Consider the following 25796-nt stretch of genomic DNA (forward strand, 5'->3'; position numbering starts at 1 on the left):
ACTGACTCCAAACAAATGGAGTCAGTGTTCCAAAGTGGAGAAGTTAAGTTTTCATTTATATAAGTAGAGATAGAAAAATTTTAGCAGGATAATAGCATTTTCTGTAGGAGACCAGTGCATAAGTTACAGCAATTTGATTGGTTATAGATTGCTACATCCTAAGGAAGATTACTTTTTACTTTGTGAGAAGGGGCAGTGATCTGAGAGGGTCTTATCTCTGGTGTTGTTTGGTCTTCCTAATTATTTACAGGAAAAAGGCAAAAGTTGCAGCTGCATGTTGTGTGACTCAGGCTGCATAGCCACATTCCTTTCAAGGCTCAGAATGATTTAATGGCTCAACTTTTTTTTTTTTTTTTTTTTTTTTTTTTTTTTTGAGACTAAGTTTTGCTCTTGTTGCCCAGGCTGCAATGGTGTGATCTTGGCTCACTGCAAGCTTCACAATTCTCCTGCCTCAGACTCCTGAATAGCTGGGATTACAGGCACATGCCACCATGCCCGGCTAATTTTTGTATGTTTAGTAGAAATAGGGTTTCACCATGTTGGCCAGGCTGGTCTCAAACTCCTGACCTCAGGTGATCCACCCGCCTCGGCCTCCCAAAGTGTTGGGATTACAGGCATGAGCCACCGTGCCCAGCTGGTTCAACAGTTTTAACTTTGAATTATTTACTTTCATACTCTCAGGTAAAGGTTGGTGCTGGGGGCCAGCAAGAAGAGTAGGAACTCTGAGTTATGATAGGATATTGTGTGAATTAAGGGTGACCCTCACTTCTAAATTATTAGAGTGATTGATTATGCAGAAGTGTGTATCATGCACATTTAAGGGTCAAAAATTCATATCCTCATCCAGTGTAGAGCAGTTTTTTATAGCACTAGAGTAGACTTGCCCAAACTTTTGTGATTCATGTAGTAGATTCTTGATTTTTCCCACTGCCTATACTGTTTTATCTAATATTCAAACAACTAAACACTTTTTAATCTTAACATTTGAAAGATGAAATTTATGGTTACTTAAATGAAATAGCAGTATCACTTGCCATAAAGAGAAAATGACTTTAAACACAGTGCAAACAAAACACTGTAATTGAATTTTAACTAGATCCTATTTGTCAGTGGCTTGGATCCTGAGCCTGCCTTTCCATTGTTAAACAGGGAAATTAGCAAGTGTTAACCAGGAATTAAAGATATATGGGGCCTCTGCTGAGACTTTTATTATTTCAAAAGGATTTACACATTAAGGCTATTAAATGCCCTTGTCTGTTACACAGAAGTCATTTCTTTGGAATAGTATCCCATGCTTTAGGAAATGCTGCTGAAAGATTGGGGCCTCTGAGATCCAAGACAGCCAACTTGAGATCACCTATTCTTAGAGAACCATAAAGAGAGGCCTGTTAAATATTGGCACAGGCTCTGTGAATGTTCAGAGTTCTCTTGAGAAACAGGTTTAGGATTTGGATATATTGTGGATTCTGGTGGCTTGGGCATCTCTGCTTTCCTGGCTCCTCATACGACAGTTTCGTGGGTGAGTGCTTTCTCTACCTTGAGGAAAGGTGGGTTAGGTTTGTGTCAGAGTCTGCAGACCTGTAGGAATCCTAAGGCCTAGAGATGTAGCTTTTTTGTTTTTGTCTTTTTTAAAATGGAAAACGTGTTTTTTTGTTTGTTTGTTTTTTTGAGTCAAAGTCTTGCTCTGTTGCCCAGGCTGGAGTGCAGTGGCATGATCTTGGTTCACTGTAACCTCTGCCTCCCAGGTTCAAGCGATTCCTGTGCCTCAGCCCCGAGTAGCTGGGATTACAGGCCTGTGCCACCATGCCTGGCTACTTTTTTTTGTGTTTTTAGGAGAGATAGGGTTTCTCCATGTTGGCCAGGCTGGTCTGAAACACCTGGCCTCAAGTGATCCTCCCGCCTCGGCCTCCCAAAGTCCTGGGATTACAGGCATGAACCACTGCGTTTGGCCTAGAGGTGTAGTTCTTAACCTTCCATACATTGGACCCCTATGGGGCTTTAGGGGTGGGTACGGATAGGTGGTTCAGTGCTCTGTTAAGGAACTTTGATTAGAGAGAGCCCTAATTAAGAGAGTTTAAGGACTCTTGTCTTTGTTTCCTTCTTGTTTAGATTGTTCTTAAGTCCCTAACTAAGCAAGTTATGTATCCTTGTAGGGAACCATTTTATTCAGAGCCATTCTGTTGAGAAAGTTCTTGGGTGTTTGATTAAAACACAGAGACCACCAGGAATTCTAATAGAGAGTCATGAGTGTGCCGTCACTTAGCTTTCAGAGACACCCTGAGCTACATTCTAGTGGGTGAGAGGATGTGAAGTGTTTGGTTAGGAATGGTGCAATTTGTGGTGGTTGTGGACATGTGAGATGTAAGACACCTCAACTTCAAATGTTATTCAGAAGCGATCCAGCTTTCTGAATTACTCTTATGAATTCTGGATTTGAAACAGTAACTTCCCAAATGGCAGGGGCTTTCTGACAGTCAGCAGAGAGGAACCTGGAGGGACCCTGTCCCTGACACCTTCTGGGTTATTAGCTCCAGATCAAAAGAACTCCTGATTTTGGAAAGAGGTTCTTGAAAAGAAGAGGGGAGGTGACCTTGGTGAAGCCTCTTTGGGGACATGAGCTATTTTTAGGGCTTTTGGCAGGAAAAGAGCTTTTGAAAACAGAGATAAGGCATGGTATTAAAAAGCCTTACATTGGAGTAAGAAGTCATAAAACTCCATACAGTTAGGGCAATAGTTTTGTTTTTTATTAGGACAGCATCAGTTTATATGGAGTATTTATATAACATAAGCAAGGTCTCTTGGTATTTTAATAATTAACAACTGGATTTTATTTTCTACTATAGGTGCAGGTTATCATTCTGAATCCAAAGCCAAGGAGTATAAACATGTATGCAAACGAGCTTGTCAGAAGGTATGAACACAATGTGTATGATCTGTGCATTTCAGTTTTGAACATAAAGCAGTTTTACCTTGAAATTAAACATTTAAAAGTTTCATTTCTAGGACAGTCTTCCGGTTTGGACTACAAAATTATTTTGCTTGTTTTTGTAGGGAATCGTTTTGTGTTGTTTCGTGTTTTTCTCCAGATGATGCTTAGTTCTTTCCCCACTTTCCCAGATTAAAGTTTGTGTTTTTGTAATTGTGGGCACACAGTCATAGCTCTTTTAATCTTTGCAATGGTGTTGAACTTCTGTAGACAGGATAGAGAAAACAGCTTAAAGGCAGTCAATGTGTTTTTTCCATGAAGGGAAAAAAATAAATAAAAAAATTAAAATGGGTGCTTTTTTAAGAGAGATTATCCTATACTTTTTCATTCTGTTTTTCATCATGTAGTTCTATCATAGCAAGTTCATTGTCATTCCAGAGTTCAGCTTTGCCCTTGTACTCAGTTGTGCTTTTTTCCCATTGGTTTTTGAGATTTTACTAAATTGTTGAATATTTAATGTGGGGACAGGAATGGACTCAGAAGAAATGTTTGTTTTTATTTTGATTCTTACTAGTCTTGTAGGCAAACCTTCTATTACTTTTTATGCAAATAGAATCTAGTTGAATATTGTATATCAAGTAAATATGCGTCTCTCTCTCTCTGCCCTTTTCATTGATATTTACATAACATTAAAAAGAAAATTATACTCTATCAGAGATTCAAGCTTTTTCTTGTGAACAAAGTCCTATAAATAAGAATATTTTGTTACAGGGATTTTGTTCTTTTGAAATTTATAATAATAAAGCTAAAAGTTCTCTAAGCTATTTTATATTTTTTCTTATTTTTCAAAGTGTGAAATTTTTCTATCATCTGAAAATAAATTTTATATATATAGTCCTAGAAATCTAATACATTTGAATTGTATACTTAGCCTCTTTAATATTTACAATGAATAAACTTTTTAAAAGTTTAATTAGGAATACAGTTCTTAGTTTTTGAGCTTTCTCTTTGTTGACTAAATTGGAATGTTATTAATTCATTTGTAAATGACTTTTCCTTCTCTCTTTTCCTCTCCTAATTTATGCTCAAGGCCAGGTGATTTTATAGATCTTTACTCTGTGTAGTTTATATTACAAAATAATATGATACATCTTGATTTAGAATTTACCTTATGGTATCCAAAATGTTTTTGTCAAATGTGTGCTTTTATCCTCAGATTCTGGCATGCCCCTGTGACTGAGAGTCACTTCTTTTTAGGTATGGAGAGTATTAACAGTGGGAGGAGAAATGATTAGTTTGAGATTTAGTTATCTATATAAGATATGAATTGTCAGGATATTTGAACCAAACTGGGTCATACAATTTCTGTGGCTATTTTGAATTGCCTTACAATGAATGAAGCTTACTAAATTCCTTGTACTTTTCATTTAATAACTAGATTTTATTGTTTTAATTTGAATAATATTAAGTGAGCCATATTACCAATTAACCTGAATATAAACTCTTGCTTGTTTTTAATCTGAGTAGTTTATGTCTTAAAGTATGGAATGGAACTAGTGGTCAATTTTTATTAATCTAAGTGTCTCCCATACTTCTTTAAGCTTTTGGAAAGTTTGAGAAGTTGTGATTTTGCAATGAATAATCTCTCCCCTTGGTTTCATAGGCAATTGAAAAGCTGCAGGCCGGTGCTCTTGCAACTGACGCAGTCACTGCAGCACTGGTGGAACTTGAGGTATTTCTTTTCTCTGTTTTATTTAAAATATTTGTGAGTTTATCTTTATTGTTCTTAAATAACATGAAACTGTTGAGTTAGTCAACCATAAATTATATGACCAGTGTTTCCCACCAATATTAGCAAAGTTATGAAGAAGCCTATGATATCGTCATTTTCATTGGTGACTTTTCTGAGTAACATAAAAGTTGGTTAAATTCCTTTCTTTTCTTGTTGTTTTTTTTTTTTTTGTGAGATTCATGAATACAAAAGTTAATGATTGGATACTTAAGTTTCCCATTTTCAGTAGGAAAATCCTTGAAGTTAACCCCCAAAAAGTGTTGTATGTTCTGTTGTTTAAAAATAAAAGAAAAATTCCAACTGTCTAGAAGTGCCTAAAGTAGAAGGGGAAGATTCTTCATGAACCTAACAGTTAGATATATACCCTGAAATTGTGTGCTGTGAAGTGTGCCTTGTCCCAGTGTTATGGTTAGGTTTGTCCCCAGTTTACTGTGGACATCGAATAATTGAGTGGGGAGGCTCTCACGTTTGCCATAATTTTTTATACTCTAGAGTGAGGTTCTCTCAGTTTTCTTGATTTGGAACCTTGATGAATTTGTGCAGGGGATATTGAGGTCTTCAGAAGATTGACTTGCTGCTCAAACTTGGAGAAGATAGATTTGTGTCAATCAATTGAGAGGATTATTGTGAAAAATATTTTTCTGGTTGAGAATACTACTTAGGGAATCAAGGAAGACATGATAACAAAAACAATGATAAGTTTGAGGGAGGAGATGATAGTTAAAGTTGACATTTCCAGGTTGACTGGATTGTGGCCCTTGTATTTAGGCTCTCATACCAAGGCACGTACCCTTTCATGCCTTTCCTTGTGAAAATTGCCCAGGTGTTTACCAAAAGTCCTAGCCATGTTTTCTGTATATTCTCATGCTTAATTGTGGACCTGAACTTTCTGTATATTCTCATGCTTAATTGTGGACCTGAGCTTTTGATCATGCTTTGTAGATTTTAATTTCTCAGATTGGTCCTAATGTGGTCAAGGAAGGTGAAAGTATATGGTGGGCACCTAGTTCTATTGAATCTGACATGGGGATGTGTAATGCCCTCCTAATATGACTGATACATTTCATACCAGCTGTACCAGTCATTAGCCATGTGTCCGTGGGTGTGGCACAGTCTGTCCTTGACTGAGTTTCCCTATTTATGAGGATAATAAATCCCACTTCATAGAGTTGTGAAGATTAACTGAGTTAGTATATGACTAATACATGACAGTCTCTTAGAACAGTGTGTGGTACGTAGTAAGCACCCCATAATTGTTAGCAATTATTACAGTTATGAGGTGCTTTGGAAATGGTATGTATGAGATGAATGTTTATGGTAACTATTAATGACAAGTTTTACAGCATCAAAGAAAGGTTAATTATATGTTGAGGATAAGAGGAGAAAAACGACATAAGAAAGAAGATAGATGTATTTACCACCAAATGTTACCTTTACTCAAAACAGACACACAAAGAGGGCTTCATCTAACTTAACTAATTCAATTGTTAGTTGAAAATTACTTGCATGGAGTCACTGTAGGTCTGGGAAAGAAGGTTAATGAGTATCTGGAGAATATACTAGAATGGCAACTATGAATGCAAAACTGAATAAAATTAAGTTTCTCTTTTCATCTTAGAATAACTTTAATTTTCCTAAGTCATGCTTATATATCATGTTTAATATTTCATTCTATTTTCCCCTAGTGTTGAATCCTACTTTTAAGGGGTTTACTTATTTATACTTAAAAATGATAAAAATACATTTTGAAATAATGAGTTTCTCCTGAGTAAGTGGACTTACAGTTTCGGATAACTTGTGTTTTTTTAAGAGTGTGGATATGAATTTAAAGGAAATTTCTTGTTCTATTATTTTTGATTGGAATAAGTCATAAGGATAATGGTAGCATAGAATTCTTCCCCAAGTGACTTTAGTGCATCCCACATCTCAACTTTTAGTTATTCTATTTTTTTTTATGTATATATTTTTGAGATGGATTCTCACTCTGTAGCCCAAGCTGGAGTGCAGTGGTGCGATCTTGGCTCATTGCAACCTCTGCCTCACAGGCTGAAGTGATTCTTGTGCCTCAGCCTCCCGTGTAGCTGGGACTACAGGCATGCACCACCACACCTGGCTAATTTTTGTATTTTTTTGTTTTTTTTAAGTAGAGATGGGGGGTTTCACCATGTTGACCAGGGTGGTCTTGAACTCCTGAACTCAGGTGATCCACCCACCTTGGCCTCCCAAAGTGCTGTGATTACAGGCGTGAGCCACCGTGCCTGGCCTCAACTTTTAATTATTAAATTTGTGGAAGAATTTCAGTTAATTATCTTTAACAATTAACTTTTCTATGGACTCTTTGATTGAAATATATGTTAATAGTTTAAGGTTAAGCTTACACTAACTGGAATAATTTTCCTAAATCTTAAGAATTATGTTGGAAATCATGCTTATACTGCCGCCTGCAGTTTCTCTCACCTTGAATAATTGTGATTCATCACCTTAAAACAGGATAGGTTTTCAGATGGAGTTCAGTTGGGGAAGTATTGTAATAGCTTGGGTCAATGGAAAGATGTAAGAAGATTGGATTCTAATATTTGCTGTACTTAGAGAAATATAAGTAGCAGTATTGAGTCCTTTCAGAATACTGAAAAGTGCTGAGAAAAATTCTGGAGAGCCTTATTAATAATGCGTTATATTTAATTTGAGAATAAACACTTATCTTTAGTTTTGGTCAGTCTATTCAGTTAAGTCATGTCTGGATTATTGAACAGATGCAAACAGTCATTGTTCTTTTCTGTTTAGACTTTGGGATATACTTTTTGATTTAAAAAATGATGTTCTTGCCACTGAGCTTAAGGAAACAATACATAAACATATTTTAAAAACTTGCCCGTTATATTATTACTTAGGCAGATATTGAAATTGATGTGAATTCCTTAAATACTAATTGTGGATTGAAATGACTGAAATGTTTTAATAGTCTTTATTGCCTAGAAAGAGTATCTGGCCGTATATTTAAAAAATGTGATAATTTGTATTTTCCCAAATAGTGAAAAGTACACTGTTCTTAACAACATGCAGGGGAAGAGGAAGAGACAAGGCAAAAGACATATGTGTATGTGTGTGTGTGTGTGTGTGTGTGTGTATGTAAATACCACAGACACACATATACACACACACACTGAAGGGAATTATGCAGACATATCATTTTTTAGCTTTTCTTAGAGACTGATAATTTTATGTGGTTTTATTTTTCTTTACCACCACTGCAGACAAGTGATGTCATCTTAAGACTGTCACTTCTGGACACCAGAATGAGGTGTTTTCTTCATTTAAGTAAAGGAGGGGCGGGTGCAAAAGTTCCTATCTATTAAATTGACCACCTTCTTCCTTTAGAGTTTTGGGAGGGAGGGTGGCTGCTTCTGTATGAGAGGTTTTCTGCAGTGTGGAAATGCAAACGATATTACTCCAAAGTATATTTTGTTTATCTTCAAAATGTAGGGAAGGAAATGGAAAGGTCAGTTTATAGATCATATTTTAATGATTTATTGGTAAATTGATTGATTCCTGTTGTTTTATATAGCTTTTTTGAGATTATCTTAATAACTGATGAGAAAGTGAATTCTGTTCACTGGATGGTACAACTCTGGTTTCACTCACAGCAGAGAAGATTAATATTGTGAAAGAATTTGGTCTTCATATTTGGGACTATACATTTGGATGACAGTTGCTTTTTTGGCTGCCTTTGAAATAGTTTTGGATCAAGTAGTGACAGTGGATTTAAGATTGCAGACCATAATTTTGCATATTTCACATGGTATAACTTCTGATGTGAATTTCTTTTTTGAGAAAATTGGATATAGAACTGGGTGAGTCATGATGCTACCATTTTCTTAGGATTGTTTCTAAAGTAGAAAGTGTTTCATGGATTCTGATAGAAAGTGAACTATTTATAAAATACTGCCTGAAGCTCCTTTTGCACATTGGTATTTTTCTTAAAAAGTACGAAGACCTGATTTAAAAAAGTCTAATGAGTAATAATAGGTGAAATATGAATGACAGACTTTTGGAAGGTAATTTATAATCTTTTGTGAGAAAACGGATGAATTTGGCAGAGGTTTTGAAGATCTTGTTGTAACCTTTGAGAAATTTTGGTTAATTCATTCTGAAAACTGATTATTTTGGTAGGTAGAATACTGTGTATTAAGAATAGTGATAGGGGCTGGGCACGGTGGCTCACGCCTGTAATCCCAGCACTTTGGGAGGCCGAAGTGGACGCATCATGAGGTCAGGAGTTCAAGACCAGCCTGGCCAATATGGTGAAACCCCGTCTCTAATAAAAATATAAAAATTAGCTGGGCATGGTGGCTCGTTCCTGTAATCCCAGCTAGTTGGGAGGCTGAGGCAGGAGAATTGCTTGAACCAGGACCCAGGAGGCAGAGGTTGCAGTGAGCCGAGACTGCGCCACTGCACTCCAGCCTGGGCTACAGAGCAAGACTCCGTCTCAAAAAAAAAAAAAAAAAAAAAAAAGAATAACTTGTTCAGATGACTGATATTTTGGTATGTAAGAGAAAGAAAGTAGGTATTTTCATTATATATTTATATTATTATATATAATACTGTTATACATTTGTCTGTATCTCTACATTTTTTTTGTTGTTCATACAGATTCTTGCTCTGTCACCTAGGCTGGAGTGCAGTGGTATGATCTTGGCTCACTGCAATCTCCACCTCCCAGGTTCAAATGATTCTCATGCCTCAGCCTCCCGAGTAGTTGGGACTACAGGTGTGCGCCACCACACCTGGCTAATTTTTTTGTGTTTTTAGTAGAGACGGGGTTTTGCCATGTTGCCCAGGCTGGTCTTGAACTCCTGGCCTCAAGCGATCCACCCGCCTCGGCCTCCCAAAGTGCTGGGATTACAAGTGTGAGCCACCGTGCCCAGCCAGGTCTGCATTTCTTTAAGGCAGGGATCTCCAGAATGGGAATGTTGGTCACACTTGAGTAGTTAATTGTGAGTGGACCCCAGCCCAGGCCTCTTGTGCAGCTACAGGAATAGGCCATATTCTCTTCCCTGGGCTTTATACTTCTGGCTGGAATTGTCTGTGTGCCTCAGGGGGATAGAAGAAACTTCTAAGGCCTGCCAGTCCTTGAAATGCCTAGTGGTCATGGAGATGGTGTGGCTTCCTGATGGCATATGGGCATACCTAGGATGGAAGGGGACATTGGGAAGGGTTGATACATTTCCCTTTTCCCTCACCACACTTAAAACAAGTTTTCTTGTGAGCAGATGCTTAACCACACCCTGCTCCCTACCCTACTTCAGTCATTTGGTTTTTACTGCTAAAAAAGGAGGGGCATCTGCTTTAAGGTCATTTCTGTTATTTGGGAAGTTTAAAATTATTTAAATAAACAAGCATCTCCAGTTTCCTGTACATTTTTATTTTTGTAGAAATTATATTTTCATAAGCAGAGTAGTCCCTTGCTCTTTCCCCAGCACCCCCTGCCCCCCAGTAGAGCTGACCACACTGGAAAGACAGCTTGATGCATTTATTAGCTCACATTTACTTAAGTGCTCATTAACTATAATGTGGCTGGTGAGTCTAATTTTAGACCTACCACCCTTGAAAATCTCATTTTTTGCTTCCATTGATAATATCTTTTATTCTCTGTAAGGGGAGTGGGATGTGTTTCTATGTATGTGAAGTAGAAGATTTACCTTTTTTCTTTTGTAGTACTTAGAATGTTTTCATTGCATGAAATTTGAGTTTTGACCTTAGGTGCTCTTTTTTCCTTTTTTTTCCTTAACTTGGTATTTTTGATTATTTGAAACACCCTATTTTGCCTGTCTGTTTAGCAGTATTCCCAGTGGTGCTTCAGTATTTCTGTGTATTCCAGCTGTTTATGGAGTCTTTATGTTTCTCTGCATTTTTTGTTTTATTTTTTGAGGTGTACACACACAGTTACACTTCATGGAGTTGCATCCAGCCAAGTATCCATGTTCTTCTTGTGAAGAGGCAGAGAAAATCACCTCTCCCAAGAATTTCCACCTTCTGAACAAGGGAAATGTGTCCTGAAGAGCTGTACGCAGATGGGAGGCAACTTGTTTGCTTGTTCTGCTGCTAGAGCATTGATTTAATTAGAAGACAGGCTGTGGGTGGCCATGTGCAGACAAAGAAGCACCAGACAGAGCCCATTTAGCCTGGGACAGTAAAAGTAAGTTACACTCTTTTTAAAACACTTTTTTGAGTACCGATGCTGATTCTTGCCTTTAGTACTAAGGGGCAACTTGTAACTTACTGTTTGTGTTTATACATAGATACATCTGTTCTTTTTCTGAGACCCTAGAAATGACACATGCTCTCTAGCACAAAGTACCTGCTTAATGGAAAAGCAGTGATTTCTTCCCCAACCACCTTTTTTTTTTAAAAAAAAAAAAGAATAAAAAGAAAGCAGAATCAATGATTACATTCTAGATTAATTTTACATGGTAGCAAACCCGGTGTTAGCTTTTGACCAAGTCAAAACACTTAAGTATAGAGCTTGTCATGCTTTTACTTTGTAGTAATGGGAACATGAAAAACGATTTTAGCTTTTTCCAGCCATTTCTTGATGAGGTATGTGGATCTCATCAGATACATTCATCCTGGCTGAATGTAGTAGAAGAGAGGGTCCAAGATCAGACCTAGCAGTTCCTGAGGAGCATGGAGCTCTATATGTATGCCCTTGTTTTTCTCTGGGAGTTGTTACTCTCAAAAATATACTTCATTTTGGAATTCAGTTTTGAGCTACCTAAAGCCACATATGGTAGTGTGGTAGAGTTAGTGGAAATCCTGTCTTTTTGACTATGTGGAAGCAATTTTAGACTTTTGGATTTTTGAGTGTAAAATGTCTTCTAGTCCTATATTAATAGGGGTATTACACAAAAGGGATTTAATTAGATTCATTGGTCCTAGGGTTTATAGTGTTGTGATTTTTGAATCATTGTGTGTGTGTGTGTGTATTTGTGTTTGTTTGGATCTGTATCATTTGCAGCATCAGGTTTATACCTTAACATCTACTGTTTTTGTTTGTTTTGCTCTTGGTAATGAAGGATGTAGGCTAATAAGATTTTTCTATGTTTGGAAAATCACAGGCTGGTATGATGGTGTTTAGTTTCAAAGACTACCTTTTTATTTTAAGTTTTTTTCCATCTCTCAAACCCACCCCTTTATTCAGAATCTGGAAAAGAATGAGGAAGAAACTTAAGTTACATAATTTTTAAGATTCTCAGCCTGGCACGGTTGCTCACACCTGTAATCCCAGCACTTTGGGAGGCCGAGACGGGCGGATGACGAGGTCAGGAGATCGAGACCATCCTGGCTAACACGGTGAAACCCCGTCTCTACTAAAAATACAAAAAATTAGCCGGGTGTCGGGAGGCGAAGCTTGCAGTGAGCCGAGATTGCGCCACTGCACTCCAGCCTGGGCGACAGAGCGAGACTCCGTCTCAAAAAAAAAAAAAAAAAAAAAAAATTAGCCGGGTATAGTGGCCGGTGCCTGTGGTCCCAGCTACTCGGGAGGCTGAGGCAGGAGAATGGCGTGAACCTGGGAGGTGGAGCTTCAGTGAGCCGAGATCGCGCCACCACATTCCAGCCTGGGTGACTGAGCAAGACTCTGTCTCAAAAAAAGAAAAAAAAAACCAGATTCTCATCAAGATTCTAAATCTTGCTCTCCTCTTTCTCTTTCATGTGTTCATTACCTAAGTGTTAGAATAATGAAGGATTGTACCTCACTATAGAAATCACCTTAAAGTTGAATCTTAGACATACCAGTTGACAAAAGTTCTTTGGCCATTCCCATTGCCAGGTAGTTTTTACTGGCAGTCATTCTCACTCAGGGTCCAGCCTCCTGCATGGTGTACACATTTCCTGACAGTTCATGACATGCATGTACTGTAACACAGGACATCAACACTATAACACATTCAGAGTGGGGAATTTATGTATGTTTCCCTTTTCTGGAGTATGTGCAAATGTAAGCAACATTTTCTAGTGGGTTGGAAGTCTTTTTATTAAAAAAAGCTTAGTAGAGAACTTAAAAGTTACTAGTATCCCTCTTTCCTCTCTAGTTCTGACCATGTCATTTGATAAAAGGATGGTTTAAATTATTATAATTCCATGGTCTGTTAGGTTCTTCTTGAGTGATGTTTCCATATTATTGTCAATATGGTTAAAAGGTATAATTATTTAGGTTGAAGGGAAGTATAAGTGGCTGCCAAATTTGGTAGTACTGGAGAAACAGGTACATTTGTCTTTTCTGTTTTAGCTCATGTGGAAAGGACAATTTCAGGTACTGTGTGTGCTAACTGACTTCTTCCTCGATATCATAAAGAGTCCAACTAAAACAAAGTTTAAAACTATTTCAGATGTGAAAGTTTATTGAAGCCAATATTTTGTTTTAGAGATTTGTGTTATGTTTTTGACAAGTAACTAACTGTACTGTAATTATATGGCTTTCAATTAAAAAATGTGAAAACTGTTGTGATGTCATTTTTCTGCTTAATTATGTTGTATGTGTCCTTGTAAATTAGGCAGATTAGTAATAGAAAGGAGGTGAGTGCAGATGTGCAGTGTCTTTTTGTGAAAATATTTTAAATAATAAAAATATCTTGAGCTCATAGTGGGCAGTGCAAGAAAAAGTAAAGTTTCCATTTTTGGACAGAATATTTTATGTCAGATTAACAAATGCTCTAATGAACAAATATTAACATTGGTTCAATTTTTTCTGACAGTTCCAGAAAAGCTTGGGCACTTTAAGAAGATCATAAAAAGCCTTAGTTTCTACTACATATGTTGTTGTGTGAGGGGTTTTTTTTTTTAATGAAGTATGTTGTCTTTTGTAAATCGAATAGTTAAAAAAATGAACTGTCACAGATACTAAAACCTGGTATTCAACATACTCTGTTTGACTCAAGTGTTCACAGAATGTGATGCAAACAAATGATCTCTCAACTTACATCCAGGGTAGCTAAAATATTACTTTAACACATGTTGAAAGTAGAGTGCTCTAACTATTTGGCTAGATATAATTCCAGGCTATCTAAGTTGAGTAATTTCCTCAGACATTCCAACTTTGATCAACTGCAGCAAGAACTTTTAGCATATCTGTAAAGCAGCCAGTGCATCTGTAAATATGTCCTGAGATAGGGAGAAAAGAGAATGCCAAAAAAGAAAAAATACCTTGTCGTTTAGGAGCAGTTTACAGAACAAAAATGGAAAGTTTTTTGTTTCCTTAGGAACTTTTTTAAGATAATTGAGCCTCTGGTTTCCAAGTATGCCCTGTGGTTCTGTATTAATGAATGAAAGATACTTCATTTGGGCCTAATTAAAGTGTTTTGTGGCTAACTCTGCTGAAACTTATTGGTTAAAGTTCATTAATTCTTGAACTTTTTACTCTTTATAAATGTAATATTAATTGGCTACAGCCTCAAACATAATAATATATAGCTCAGTAACACATGTCATAATTGTTTATAATTGGCCAGTATTTGGGTCAAAATGTTCATATGTGACTGAGAATAAGTCTAAGAACAGGCAGCATCACTACAGACATAATCTCATGTGCCTTTTTTCAATACATGGGTGAAAATAGGCTTTCTGGCTTTAATTTTCAGTGACCTGAAAATGAATTTGCAAATATCTACTAATTTTCCTATACAAGCATTAACTTAAGAGTGTTTATAATGGCAAATCACCCTCTGCTATATGGGAACTGCATGTTTTTTGTGTTTTTGGCACAACATGTTCATATTCACCTGGATATATAACTTCCCTGGAAATATTTTAAGCTGTAGTTAGCAACTACTTGCAAACTGGATATTAAATTGGATGATAAGTCTAGCTTCTTTCTGACCTTGCTTTCTGTCGTCCCATGATAACAAATAATGTGATTAGCTCCAGTTACGAAAATTCTGCTTTTTTGATCAATCTTGCACCAAAACTTAGAAGGAATTATTAATCCTCTTGTGGCTTCTATGTTGCAGATCTCTATTGTTGTCCATATTCTCTGATTATTTTGTCATGGAAAACAAGGTTAACACAGTTAAATTTATTACTAATAAAAAAGTTTTGCCATAGTTTTACCTTCTTTTCATTGAGCATTTTTTCCAGAACTGAACAAAGTGCAGTATAATTGATAGATTTACATCCTTCAAACTCATCCTCTATATCCTAAAATAAGTGCAGAGAAATGGTGAATGGGCACGCTGGGAGAGAAGATGGAGGGGCAAGTCCTGGGTTTAGTAATTTTAATTTCTTGGGCAGGGTACTTGAACAGATATCTGAGTTGGTTATCTTGTTACTGTTTCTATGTTTACCAGAGAATTTTTCTTCCGTAAACCCTGTCCATCTGAATGCCAGGATTTCTTCAAAATTTAATACTTATTTTATGTCATGTGCCTACTTTCTTGATCTTGAAGTCGTTAACGTTCATAGTGGGAATGGAAGAGTCAACTTTTGCCTATGTGGGGGCTGATTATCTAATTTATAGACAGATTCTCATTATCCTATAATTATTTTACCTGATTATATCTTTGCCATTTTTGCATGTTACCTGAACATTATAGCCCCACTTCCCATGCGCTTCTGTGTGTGGGGATATGTGTGTGTGTGTGTGTGTGTGTGTTTGTGTGTGTGTGTATGTGTGTTTGCTACAAATTACTAGTTCTAGAAAGAATATCATGTTTTATCTTGATAGGCAGTTTACCACTGGGTAAAGTTGTAGACGAAGTTGTCTATGCTAATGATATTTGAGAAAAATACCGTGATATTTTATTAGTTTTCTGGTATTTGAGAAAAATACCATGACTTCCTGTGGACTCTGAGTAGAAAGCTCATCTGACTCATTTTGGAGAAGGAAAAAGGTATTACAAATTTTATTTGTTATAATCGGAAGATATGCAGCATTTCTGACCACTAATCTGACTCTTTTTAGTAAAGGTGAGTTGACACTTGGTAGACTGCAGTACAGGTTACTTCCATATTGTTTCTTTAAGTAGCAAGAGGTAATTCAATATTTTAAATATTTAAGCATGATAATAAAATTTGTTGTTAGGACTATCATTTGTGTCAAAGAGCTGTTTTGCCTGAAACCTGTATTGTATGGAAAACTGAAGATTTACGCAAGCTTAGATTTTGCATCTGGAGAAGCTTGAGACCTTCTTAATCTTACAAAGTGATGTAGGCCAGAGATTGCAAAAGAGACATTTCACAGATGCGTGTTGATTGGCCCATAGACTAGCTTTTAAAAACTGAAATTTGTTGTCAACATGTAAAAATGAGGAGACTAATATAAGCATCTGGACTTCTATATCATCTTGGCAAAAATGAGATCTGGCCACATGGAGCATGAATTCTCCCAGGGCTACAATCTGCCAGAGCTAAGTGGCAGCTGGTTCTTTTGAGTGTAGGGGCTTGTGTAGCACTGTACTTCATTTTAAGGTATAGCTGGAAATAAGTCTTGGACAGAGATGCCAACTTTTGTCTTGTTGCAAGGGCCAGGGAAATGAATATGTATGGTTTAATGGTCATTAATTTAATGGTCTAGAGGTTGCGAATTGTTGTAAAAGGGATTTCTACCAAACTAATAGTAAAGCCAGAATGAGCTTTGATTTAATTTTTCAGAATAGGAATTGGACTTAAATATTTTTATTTTGAAAATGAACTTCAAATCAAACTAGACTTTTCAAAAAAATTCCTTATTGAAACAATTTGAACTAATACCAAAGTATATCACTCTAAAAATTTTGACCTGAAGCTAAAGCAGATCAAAAACCTCTGTGACCCAAATAAGGTTGAACCAAATTGTTTATTTACTTCTAGTCCCAGGAGTGAAATATCGTTTTTACTGTTTGTGATGAAGGAACGTACCGTAAGTCCAAGCATACTGCACTGATTTTCACACTTTGTCCTCATAACTTCCTAAAGGATATTTAGCTTCCAACGTCATTTATCTTATCTTGATTGCATTACATCTTAATGGAAAACATAAGAAAAATCACTGTTTTGTGGATAATATTTATGGCTGTCTTTATGATGATTGCCCAGAAAGGTTTCTATGTCTATTTACCATTGACTGTCTCCCATTTTATTAACTTTTCTCCAGTCCATCTAATTTTTTTTCCAGGGTTGAATCCTAGCCCCAGAGTGGTTAGCTTTTGTAGCCTCTCATGGATCATTTGTAGCTTTTTTACTCCCAATATCCTCTATGCTGTTGCAATAGATGCCTTTACAAGCCCCCTCAAGATGTGGTTCATGGAGAATATGAAGTTAAGCAGCTGATGGAGTTCATTTACATTGGAGTTTCTCAAGGTGAGGGCTGGATTAGAATTGTTGGAGGTAGCTTATTTTAAAAAATGATGATTCCCTAGCTTTCGATTCATGACCTGGACCAGAATCTTTGGGGATGGGAGTCTAGAATTTTAATTCTTTGACTCTTAAAAAAAAAACTTTGTAAGTTAATTGTGGATACATGCAGGCATAAGAAATAATACTGAGAGATCCTTTGGACCCTTTAATTCACAATGGTAACAGTTTTTTAAAAATTTGCAATCTTATTTTGAAAATTTATAGTTTCAAAACTTTCTTGTGTTTATAGTATACATATGGAAAACTATACACATTTATTTTCAAGGGACAGCTTCATGAATTTTTTTCAGAGTGAACATGGCCCTGTGTCACTAGCACCCAGATCAACAAACGGAACATTTCTGCCCTCCAGAAGGCCCCTTGTGCCCCCTTCAGTCACCTCAGGGTAACACCGGTCCTGACCCCTATTGCCATATGTTAGTCTTGCCTGTTCTAGAACTTCATGTAAATGGAATCATATATTATGTATTTTTTTGTGTCTGCCTTTTTAAATTGAAGTGAAATTCTTAGAATACAAAATGAAGCATTTTAAAATGCATAATCCCACGGCATTAAAATGCTCACAGTGTTGTGCAACTACCACTTTCAGTTCCAAACATTTTTATCTCCCCAAAGGAAACCTCATACTCATCAAGCAGTTGCTCTTCATTCTTTTATCCTTTCCTGCTTGTGGACCACCCATCTTCTTTCTGTCCTTGGATTTACCTATTCTGGATATTTTATATCAATGGAATCATGCCATTTATGTGGCCTTCGCTGTCTGGCTTTTTTCACTTAGAATGATGTTTTTGAAGTTTGTTCACAGTGTAGCATGTATCAGTATTTCATTTTTTGGAGGAGCGGTATTCAACATTATTCATGTATCTATCACAATTTGTTTCATTCCAGATCCATTCATCCATTGATGAACATTTGGGTTGTTTCTACCTTTTGGCTATTGTGCATAGTGTTGCTGTGAATACTCTTGTATAGGTATTTGAGTAACTTTTTTCAGTTTTTTTGGGTATATACCTAGAAGTGAAATTGCTAGGTCATGTGGTAATTAATTCTATATTTAACTTTTTTTTTTTTTCTTTTTTGAGACAGAGTTTCGCGCTTGTTGCCCAGGCTGGAGCAATGGTGCCATTTCGGCTCACTGCAACCTCCGCCTGCCAGGTTCAAGCAATTCTCCTGCCTCAGCCTCCTGAGTAGCTGGGATTATAGGCGCCCACCACCATGCCCGGCTAATTTTTAAAAATAGTAGAGATGGGGTTTCACCATGTTGGCCAGGCTGGTTTCGAACTCCTGACCTCAAGTGATCTGCCCGCATTGGCCTCCCAAAGTGCTAGGATTACAGGTGTGAGCCACTGCGCTTGGCCTGTATTTAACTTTTTGTTGAACCTTTTTCCATGGCAACTGAATGAACCCTTTTTGCATTTCCAGCAGCAATATGTGAAGTTATAATTTTTCTACATCTTTTTCAGCACTTATTATTTTCTGTTTTTGTCATCGTAACTGTCCTTATGGATGTGAAATAAAATCTTTGTAGTTTTGGTTTTCATTTCGCTGATGACCATGATGTTGAATATATTAATGTGCCTGTAGCAATTTGGGTATCTTTTTGGTAGAAATGTTTATTTGAGTCTGTTCAAGTTTTCTGCCCATTTTCAAATTGATTTTTTTGGGTTGTTATTGAAATTTGGAGCTCTTTATATAGTCTAGATACTAGACTGTTGTACTTTTCTATAAGTCTGAAATTATGTCCAAAAAAATGAAAAATAAATTGTAACTACTGCTATAGTCTTCTTTTTAATAAAAGCCCTCTGACCATCCCCAGTACTCCTATTGCTTACCTGTTTTGTTTTTTCACTCTTGTGTTTACTGCTATCTGACATGTTATCTAATGTACTTAATTTCTTATTGTTTGTCTCCCTTAGCTAGAATTGAGGCTCCATGTAGGTAAGAATGTTTTTCTGTTTCGTTCACTGCTATATCCCTGTGGTTTAGATCAAGGATTGGCCAACTATGCCCTGAAAGCCAAATCTGGCCAGATGCCTGGTTTTGAATGGCCTGCAAACTAAGAATGATTTTCACTTTTTAAAATGGTTGAAACAAAATCAAAAGAAGAATAATATTTCATGACACCAGAGAAATAGATGAAATTCATATCTCAGTATCCATAAATGAAGTTTTATTGGAACACAGCCATGCTTATTCATTTGTGTATTTTCTGTTGCTGCTTTTGTGCTACAGTGGCAGAGCTCAGTAGTTATAGCATTGTCTATGTGGCCCACAAAGCCTGAACTAGTTAATGTATCTTGCCCTTTACAGAAAAGATTTGCCTGGTACAGTGGTGCCCAATAAATATTTGTTGAATTAATGACTCTTAACCTATACTACCACAGAGGACTCTAAATTGGAAATCTTTTAACCATCCAATTCTTGCAAATTTGAGCTTAATTGGCTGCTAAACAAAAACAAAATCCCCAAATGATTTTTTCAGTCAGTAATACAGTTTCATTGGCTTCCATTCATCCTGTAAATGAAAACTGATGTTGGGATACCAGAAAATTAGTAATTCTTAGAATAGTGCTAGCTAAGATAGGCATACCGTACAAGTTTTACTAGTGTTAGTTTGAAAAAGAGTATAATGACATGGAGTACATATCCTGTTTTTGTAACTCTTTTAAAAAGATGCAAGAAAGTTCATTTAAAAAGCTTTTTCCCCACCTTTCTCAGCTTTAGAAGGTTAAAGGTACCTGCTTATCAATGAAGTTAGTAATTAAAATGATTTTTTTTTTTTTTTGAGACAGAGTCTTGCTCTGTCGCCCAGCTGGAGTGTGCAGTGGTGCAGTCTTGGCTCACTAAAGCCTTTGCCTCCCAGGTTCAAGGTTCAAGTGATTCTCCTGCTTCAGCCTTCTGAGTAGCTGAGATTACAGGCACCCACCACCACGCCTGGCTAATTTTTGTATTTTTAGTGAAAATGGCATTTCATCGTGTTGGCCGGGCTGGTCACAAACTCAATTAAAATGATTTTGATAGGACATTCAATTTTCAACAAGAGTTATATATTCTACTTTATTTCATGTATCTAATGATGTGTTTGTTGAATTTGCACTTGAGTGACAGAGTGTGAGTACTAACATATTAGTAATTTCCTGTTAATGTCTGACTTCTCCTTAAAGGAAGATTGGAAATTGGACAAACATAAATCATTTTATATAAAAATGATTTTATAATGTGCCAGTCTAGTTTTTGTACAGTATTTGAAAACTAAATTGTTTGCATCTGTAAGAGCTGTTAATAGAGGTCTCATAATAGATTCTCAGAGATACAGTATACCCTGGAGTCTTGCAAACAGTTCTTATTTTATGCCTTCAGCAAAGGACATTAAATGGGTAATACAAGTTGTGGTTTATAGTGAAAGAGTAATACTTTGCAGATCTTTGCCTTGGCTTGGGGTTCCAAAATTTCGTTAATAGGAAAGGATTTCCATGTCATGGTGGGAGAGTAGCTCCTGACTTGCCTCTTGGCCTTTCTGCCCTCTCTTTGCTGTGTTGGTTAGTCAAAGGGCATCTCACTTTTTAAAGCCGTGTCTCCTTGAAAAGTTATGAATAAGCTTAAAATATATTTTGCTTTTAGAATTCCATTTTTTAGAAACAGAAAATACTGTTGCCTAAGTTCGTTTAATTTCTCTTGTTTTGATCATGAAAAGATTAGATTCTTAACATTCCACTACATTTTCCTGACATTTCTCTGTAGGAGCAACCTGTAAGAATGAATAAGCATCAGCTTGCTTAAGGGGTTATAGCTCACAATAATTACTCTGTTTATATCTAGTTACAATGAACTGCTATTCATTCATTCTGCAAATACTTACTGATTACCTACCTGCCATGTCCCAGGCATTGCCTTACATATTGGGATATAGCACCTATAAAGACAAATTCTTTTTTTTTTTTTTTTTTTTGAGACAGAGTCTCGCTCTGTCGCCCAGGCTGGAATGCAGTGGCGTGATCTCGGCTCACTGCAAGCTTCGCCTTCTGGGTTCACGCCATTCTTCTGCCTCAGCCTCCAAAGTAGCTGGGACTACAGGCGCCCACTACCACGTCCAGCTAATTTTTTGTATTTTTAGTAGATATGGAGTTTCACTGTGTTAGCCAGGATGGTCTTGATCTCCTGACCTCGTGATCTGCCCACCTTAGCCTCCCAAAGTGCTGGGATTACAGGTGTGAGCCACCGCATCCAGCCTAAAAAGACAAATTCTTATATTTAAGGGTCTTAAATTCTATTTGGAGAGGTAGATAAAAATTATGTATACTGTCAGGTAGCGGAAAGTGCCATAAAGAAAAATAAAATAGAGATAAGAGAATGGTTGGGAATGGCTGGGGAAATCCTATTCTAGATGAGTCAGTAAGGGGAGCACTCTCTGATAAAGCTGGCTTTTGAACAGAGACATGAATGAAATGGGGGAGAAAGCCATGTGAAGATGTTGGGGAAGGGAGTTCTTATTCAGAGAGAAAAGTACCCACTGTCCCTTCATATTCCACTTCATTCTTCTTTATAATACTAATCACCATGGGATCTCAGGTATTTATACATACATGTAATGCATCTTTACACACACACACGCACACACATGCAGTCTATATTTATGGGCCCTCGTCTTTCACTAGAATCTCTCACCAAGCTCAGCATCTCAAAGGAATGAATGAATAATAGATGCAACAGTCCTGAGGTAGGGGCGTTCTTGGTATGCTCAGAGAATCGCACTGTGGGCTGGAGTGTGGTAAGAGAGAAGAATGTGGGGAGTAAGTTGGAAGAGGGAGGGAAGGGTCAGATCATGTAGGGCCTTGTAAATGTTGAAAATTAGGACTTTGGATTTTATCTAAGTGTGCTAGAAAACCATTGTAGGTCTATGAACAGAGGAGTGACAGAGTCTGACAGATTTTAAAAGGATCACTGGCTACTTGACATGATTATTAATTATGCAAGAGGAGTTACATCAGAAGATCAGATGACCACTTAAAAAGTTTATGTATATTATTTTAAATTATTTATATTTATTATTGTTATTATTATTATTATTATTATTATTTTTTTTTTTTGAGACAGAGTTTCGCTCTTGTTGCCCAGGCTGGAGTGCAATGGCGCAATCTCGGCTCACAGCAACCTCCGCCTCCTGGGTTCAAGCCATTCTCCTGCCTCAGCCTCTGGAGTAGCTGGGATTACAGGCATGCGCCACCAAGCCCGGCTAATTTTGTATTTTTAGTAGAGACGGGGTTTCTCCATGTTGGTCAGGCTGGTCTCGAACTCCAGACGTCAGGTGATCCGTATTATTATTTTTTTTTAGAGAAAGGTCTTGCTCTGTTGCCTAGGCTGGAGTGCAGTGGTGCAGTCATAGCTTACTGCAGCTTAGAGCTCCTGAGCTCAAGCAGTCCCCTGATCTCCCTCCCGAGTAGCTGGGACTATAGGCATGCACCACCATGCCCAGCTATTTAAAAAAAAATTTTGGAGAGATAGGGTCCCACTGTGGTGCCCAGGCTGGTCTCAAACTGCTGACCTTGAGTGATCCTCCTGTCTCAGCCTCCAAAAGTGATCTTATTATTTATAAGGGGCAAGTTAGTATATAGGCTGATTAGTTTATGTCAAGTAATAGGTATACTACTTTTTTGTCAGCTTTATTGGAGTATAATTTACATGCTACAGAATTGATCAATGTAAAGTGTACAATTTGATGAGTTTTTACAAATATATACAATTGTGTAACCACCAGTACAATCATGATATTTAACATTTCCGTTACTCTCAAATTTCCCTCATACCTATCCACAGTGAATCCTCTCCCTCAGTGGCCCCTGGCAACCATTATCTGCTTTTTGTCACTATAGTTCAGTCTTTTCTAGATTTTATTCTAAATAGAATTATACAACTTGTGATCTTTTGTGACTGGCTTCTTTAACTCATGTAATGCTTTTGAGATTCACCCATATTGTTGGGTGTAATATATATATATATATATGTTTTTATGTAGACTTTATGTGAATTTATGTGAACATATGCTTTCATTTCTCACAGATAAAATACTTAGGAATAGAATTGCTGAGTCTGTGGTGAGTGTATGCTTAACTTTAAAGAAAACTGCTAAACAGTTTGCCATTTGTGTTCTCACTAGCAACGCATATAATTCATTCAGATTTCCACAAATCTGCAGTTTTGCCAATACTTAGTTTAGTCAATCTTTTAAATTTTAGTCATTTTAGTGGTTATATAATGGTATCTGGTGGTTTTAATTTGCATTTCCCTAATGACTACTGTTAATGAAAAAATTATTTATGACCCGTGTGAAAGGTGGTAAGGCAGTCTTTATTCAAGGGAGGAACTATTGTGATAGCTGTAGGAACCACTGCTGTATTAGTTGCTTTCGCATTGCTATAAAGGAATACCTGAGGCTGGATAATTTATAAAGAAAAGAGGTTTATTTGGCTCTTGGCTCTGCAGGCTGTACAAGCATGACACCAGCATCAGCTCAGCTTCTGGTGAGACCTCAGGAAGTTTAAAATAATGGTAGGAGACAAAGGAGGAGTTGGTATATCACATGGTGAGAGAGGGAGCAAGAAAGTGAGGGAAGAGGTGGCAGGCTCTTTTAAACAACCAGATCTCACATGGACTCATACAGTGAAAACTTACTAATTACTGTGAGAATAGCACCAAGCCATTCTATGAAGTATCCGCCCCCATGACCCAGATACCTCCTACTAGGCCCACTTCCAACATTGGTGGTCACATTTCAATACAAGATTTCAAGGAGACAAAACATCCAGACCATATCAACTGCTATGGGATTTTGCAGTGAGGGAGAGAGATTGGGTTCAACTCTGAATACAGCATGGACAAGTGACAATTTATAGCTAAAAAACTGGGTAGGAGTGAGTGGATGGAAAATTACTGAGAGGAAACATCACAGGTAAGGGGAGATTCTAGCTAAATCGACCTAACAGAATTCTTGCTGGAGACAGACCACAATGATCAGATGTCACTTGGGGGGATGGTGGAGAATGAGGAATCTGATTAAATATCGAGGGTGACCAGATATCAAGGGTGGGAGTATCTTGTTAGACTGATTTAGCAAGATTCTTATTAAAATTCAACAGTGCAGAGATAAACATGGAAGTCTAAAAGTCTAGCCCAGTTGAAAAATAGTTCAGGGGAATTTGAATAGAGTTTGGTCAATAAAAGACATTTTATGGCTAATGATGCTAAGCATGTTTTCATGTGTTATTTGCAATCAATATAAAACTGTTTGCCCCTTAAAAACTTTGGATTGTCTTACTGTGTTATGTATGGATTTTTAAAAATAAATTTTGAATAGAAGTCCTTTAAGAGATAATATGTTTTATAAAATTTTCCTCCCAGACCGTGGTTTGATTTTTCTTTAATAAACTTATTTATTTTTATTTTTTTGAGACAGGATCTTGTTGTGTTTCCCAAGCTGGAGAGTGGTGGCATGATCATGGCTCACTGCAGCCCCCACCTCCTAGGCTCAATCGATCCTCCCACCTCAGCCTCCAGGGTAGCTGGGACTACATGCGTGTACCACCATGCTTGGCAAATTTTTGTATTTTTTTTTTGTAGAGACTGAGTTTCACCATTTTTCTCAGGCTGGTCTTGAACTGCCGGATTCAAGCTGTCTGCCCACCTCAGCTTCCCAGAGTGTTAGGATTACAGGTGTGAGTCACCGTGCCTGGCCCATTTTTCTTTTTTCTTTTTTTCTTGAGATGGAGTCTTACTTTATCTCCCAGGCTAGAGTGCAGTGGCGTGATCTCAGCTCACTGCAACCTCCACCCTCCGGGTTCAAGTGATTCTCTAGCTTCAGCCTCCAGAGTAGCTGAGATTACAGATGCGCGCCACCATGCCCAGTTGTTTTTTGTATTTTTGGTAGAGACGGAGTTTTACCGTGTTGACCAGGCTGGTCTTGAACTCGTGACCTCAGGTGATCCACCTGCCTCGGCCTCCCAAAGTGCTGGGATTACAGACATGAGCCACCATGCCTGGCCCCATTTTTCTTTAATAAACTTATTTTAGAACAGTTTAAAGATTTACAAAACAATTGTGATGATATTTTAGAGCAGGGGTCTGTAACCCTAGGGCCTCAGACTGGTATCGGTCTGTGGCCTGTTAGGAACTGGGCCGCACAGTAGGAGGGGAATGGTGGGCAAGTGAGCATTACTGCCTGAGCTCTGCTCCTTATGAGAATCTAGTACCTGATGATCTGAGGTGGAACAGCTTCTTTCTAAAACCATTCCCCATCCCATCCATGGAAAAATTGTCTTCCGTGAAACTGGTCCCAGTGGTGCCAAAAAGGTTGGGAACCATTGATTTAGAGAATTCTCATATGCTAATATCCAATTTCCCTAATTAGCATCTTAATTAGCGGGTACATTTGCCATAATTAACCTATATTGATACATTATTAACTGACATCCATACTTCATTCACATTTTCTTAGTTTTTGCCTCATGTCTTTTTTCTCTTCCAGGATTCCATCCAGGATACCACATTACATTTTTAGTTGTCATGTTTCTAGGTTCCTCTTGGCTGTGACAGTTTCTCAGACTTTCCTTGTTTTTTGTGACCATAACGTTTTTGAGGAGTACTAGTCCAGTGTTTTGTGGAGTGTCCCTCCATTGAGATTTGTATGATGTTTTTGTC

At 37.4% G+C, this 25796-nt stretch overlaps 1 protein-coding gene across 8 annotated transcripts in view; it reads left to right on the forward strand.

Moving 5' to 3' along the window:
• TASP1 (taspase 1) overlaps positions 1–25796 on the forward strand; it is a 259013-nt gene that overhangs the window by 12502 nt on the left and 220715 nt on the right. For 6 of the 8 annotated variants that reach the window (XR_008654458.2, XM_055265078.2, XM_055265079.2 and 3 more), the window contains exons 3-4: positions 2844–2911; positions 4590–4658. Coding sequence is in view for 5 of the 8 variants with exons in the window: in XM_055265078.2 (XP_055121053.1) it covers positions 2844–2911; positions 4590–4658 (137 nt within the window). In the remaining 3 variants the exon portion in view is untranslated. Of the gene's footprint in view, positions 1–2843; positions 2912–4589; positions 4659–10778; positions 10915–16984; positions 17049–25796 lie in introns of those variants that run through there. The other 2 variants (XM_055265083.2, XM_055265084.2) reach the window with 2 other exon arrangements.

The sequence above is a fragment of the Symphalangus syndactylus genome, chromosome 24 (genome assembly GCF_028878055.3).
Source record: "Symphalangus syndactylus isolate Jambi chromosome 24, NHGRI_mSymSyn1-v2.1_pri, whole genome shotgun sequence".
Lineage (NCBI taxonomy): Eukaryota > Metazoa > Chordata > Mammalia > Primates > Hylobatidae > Symphalangus > Symphalangus syndactylus.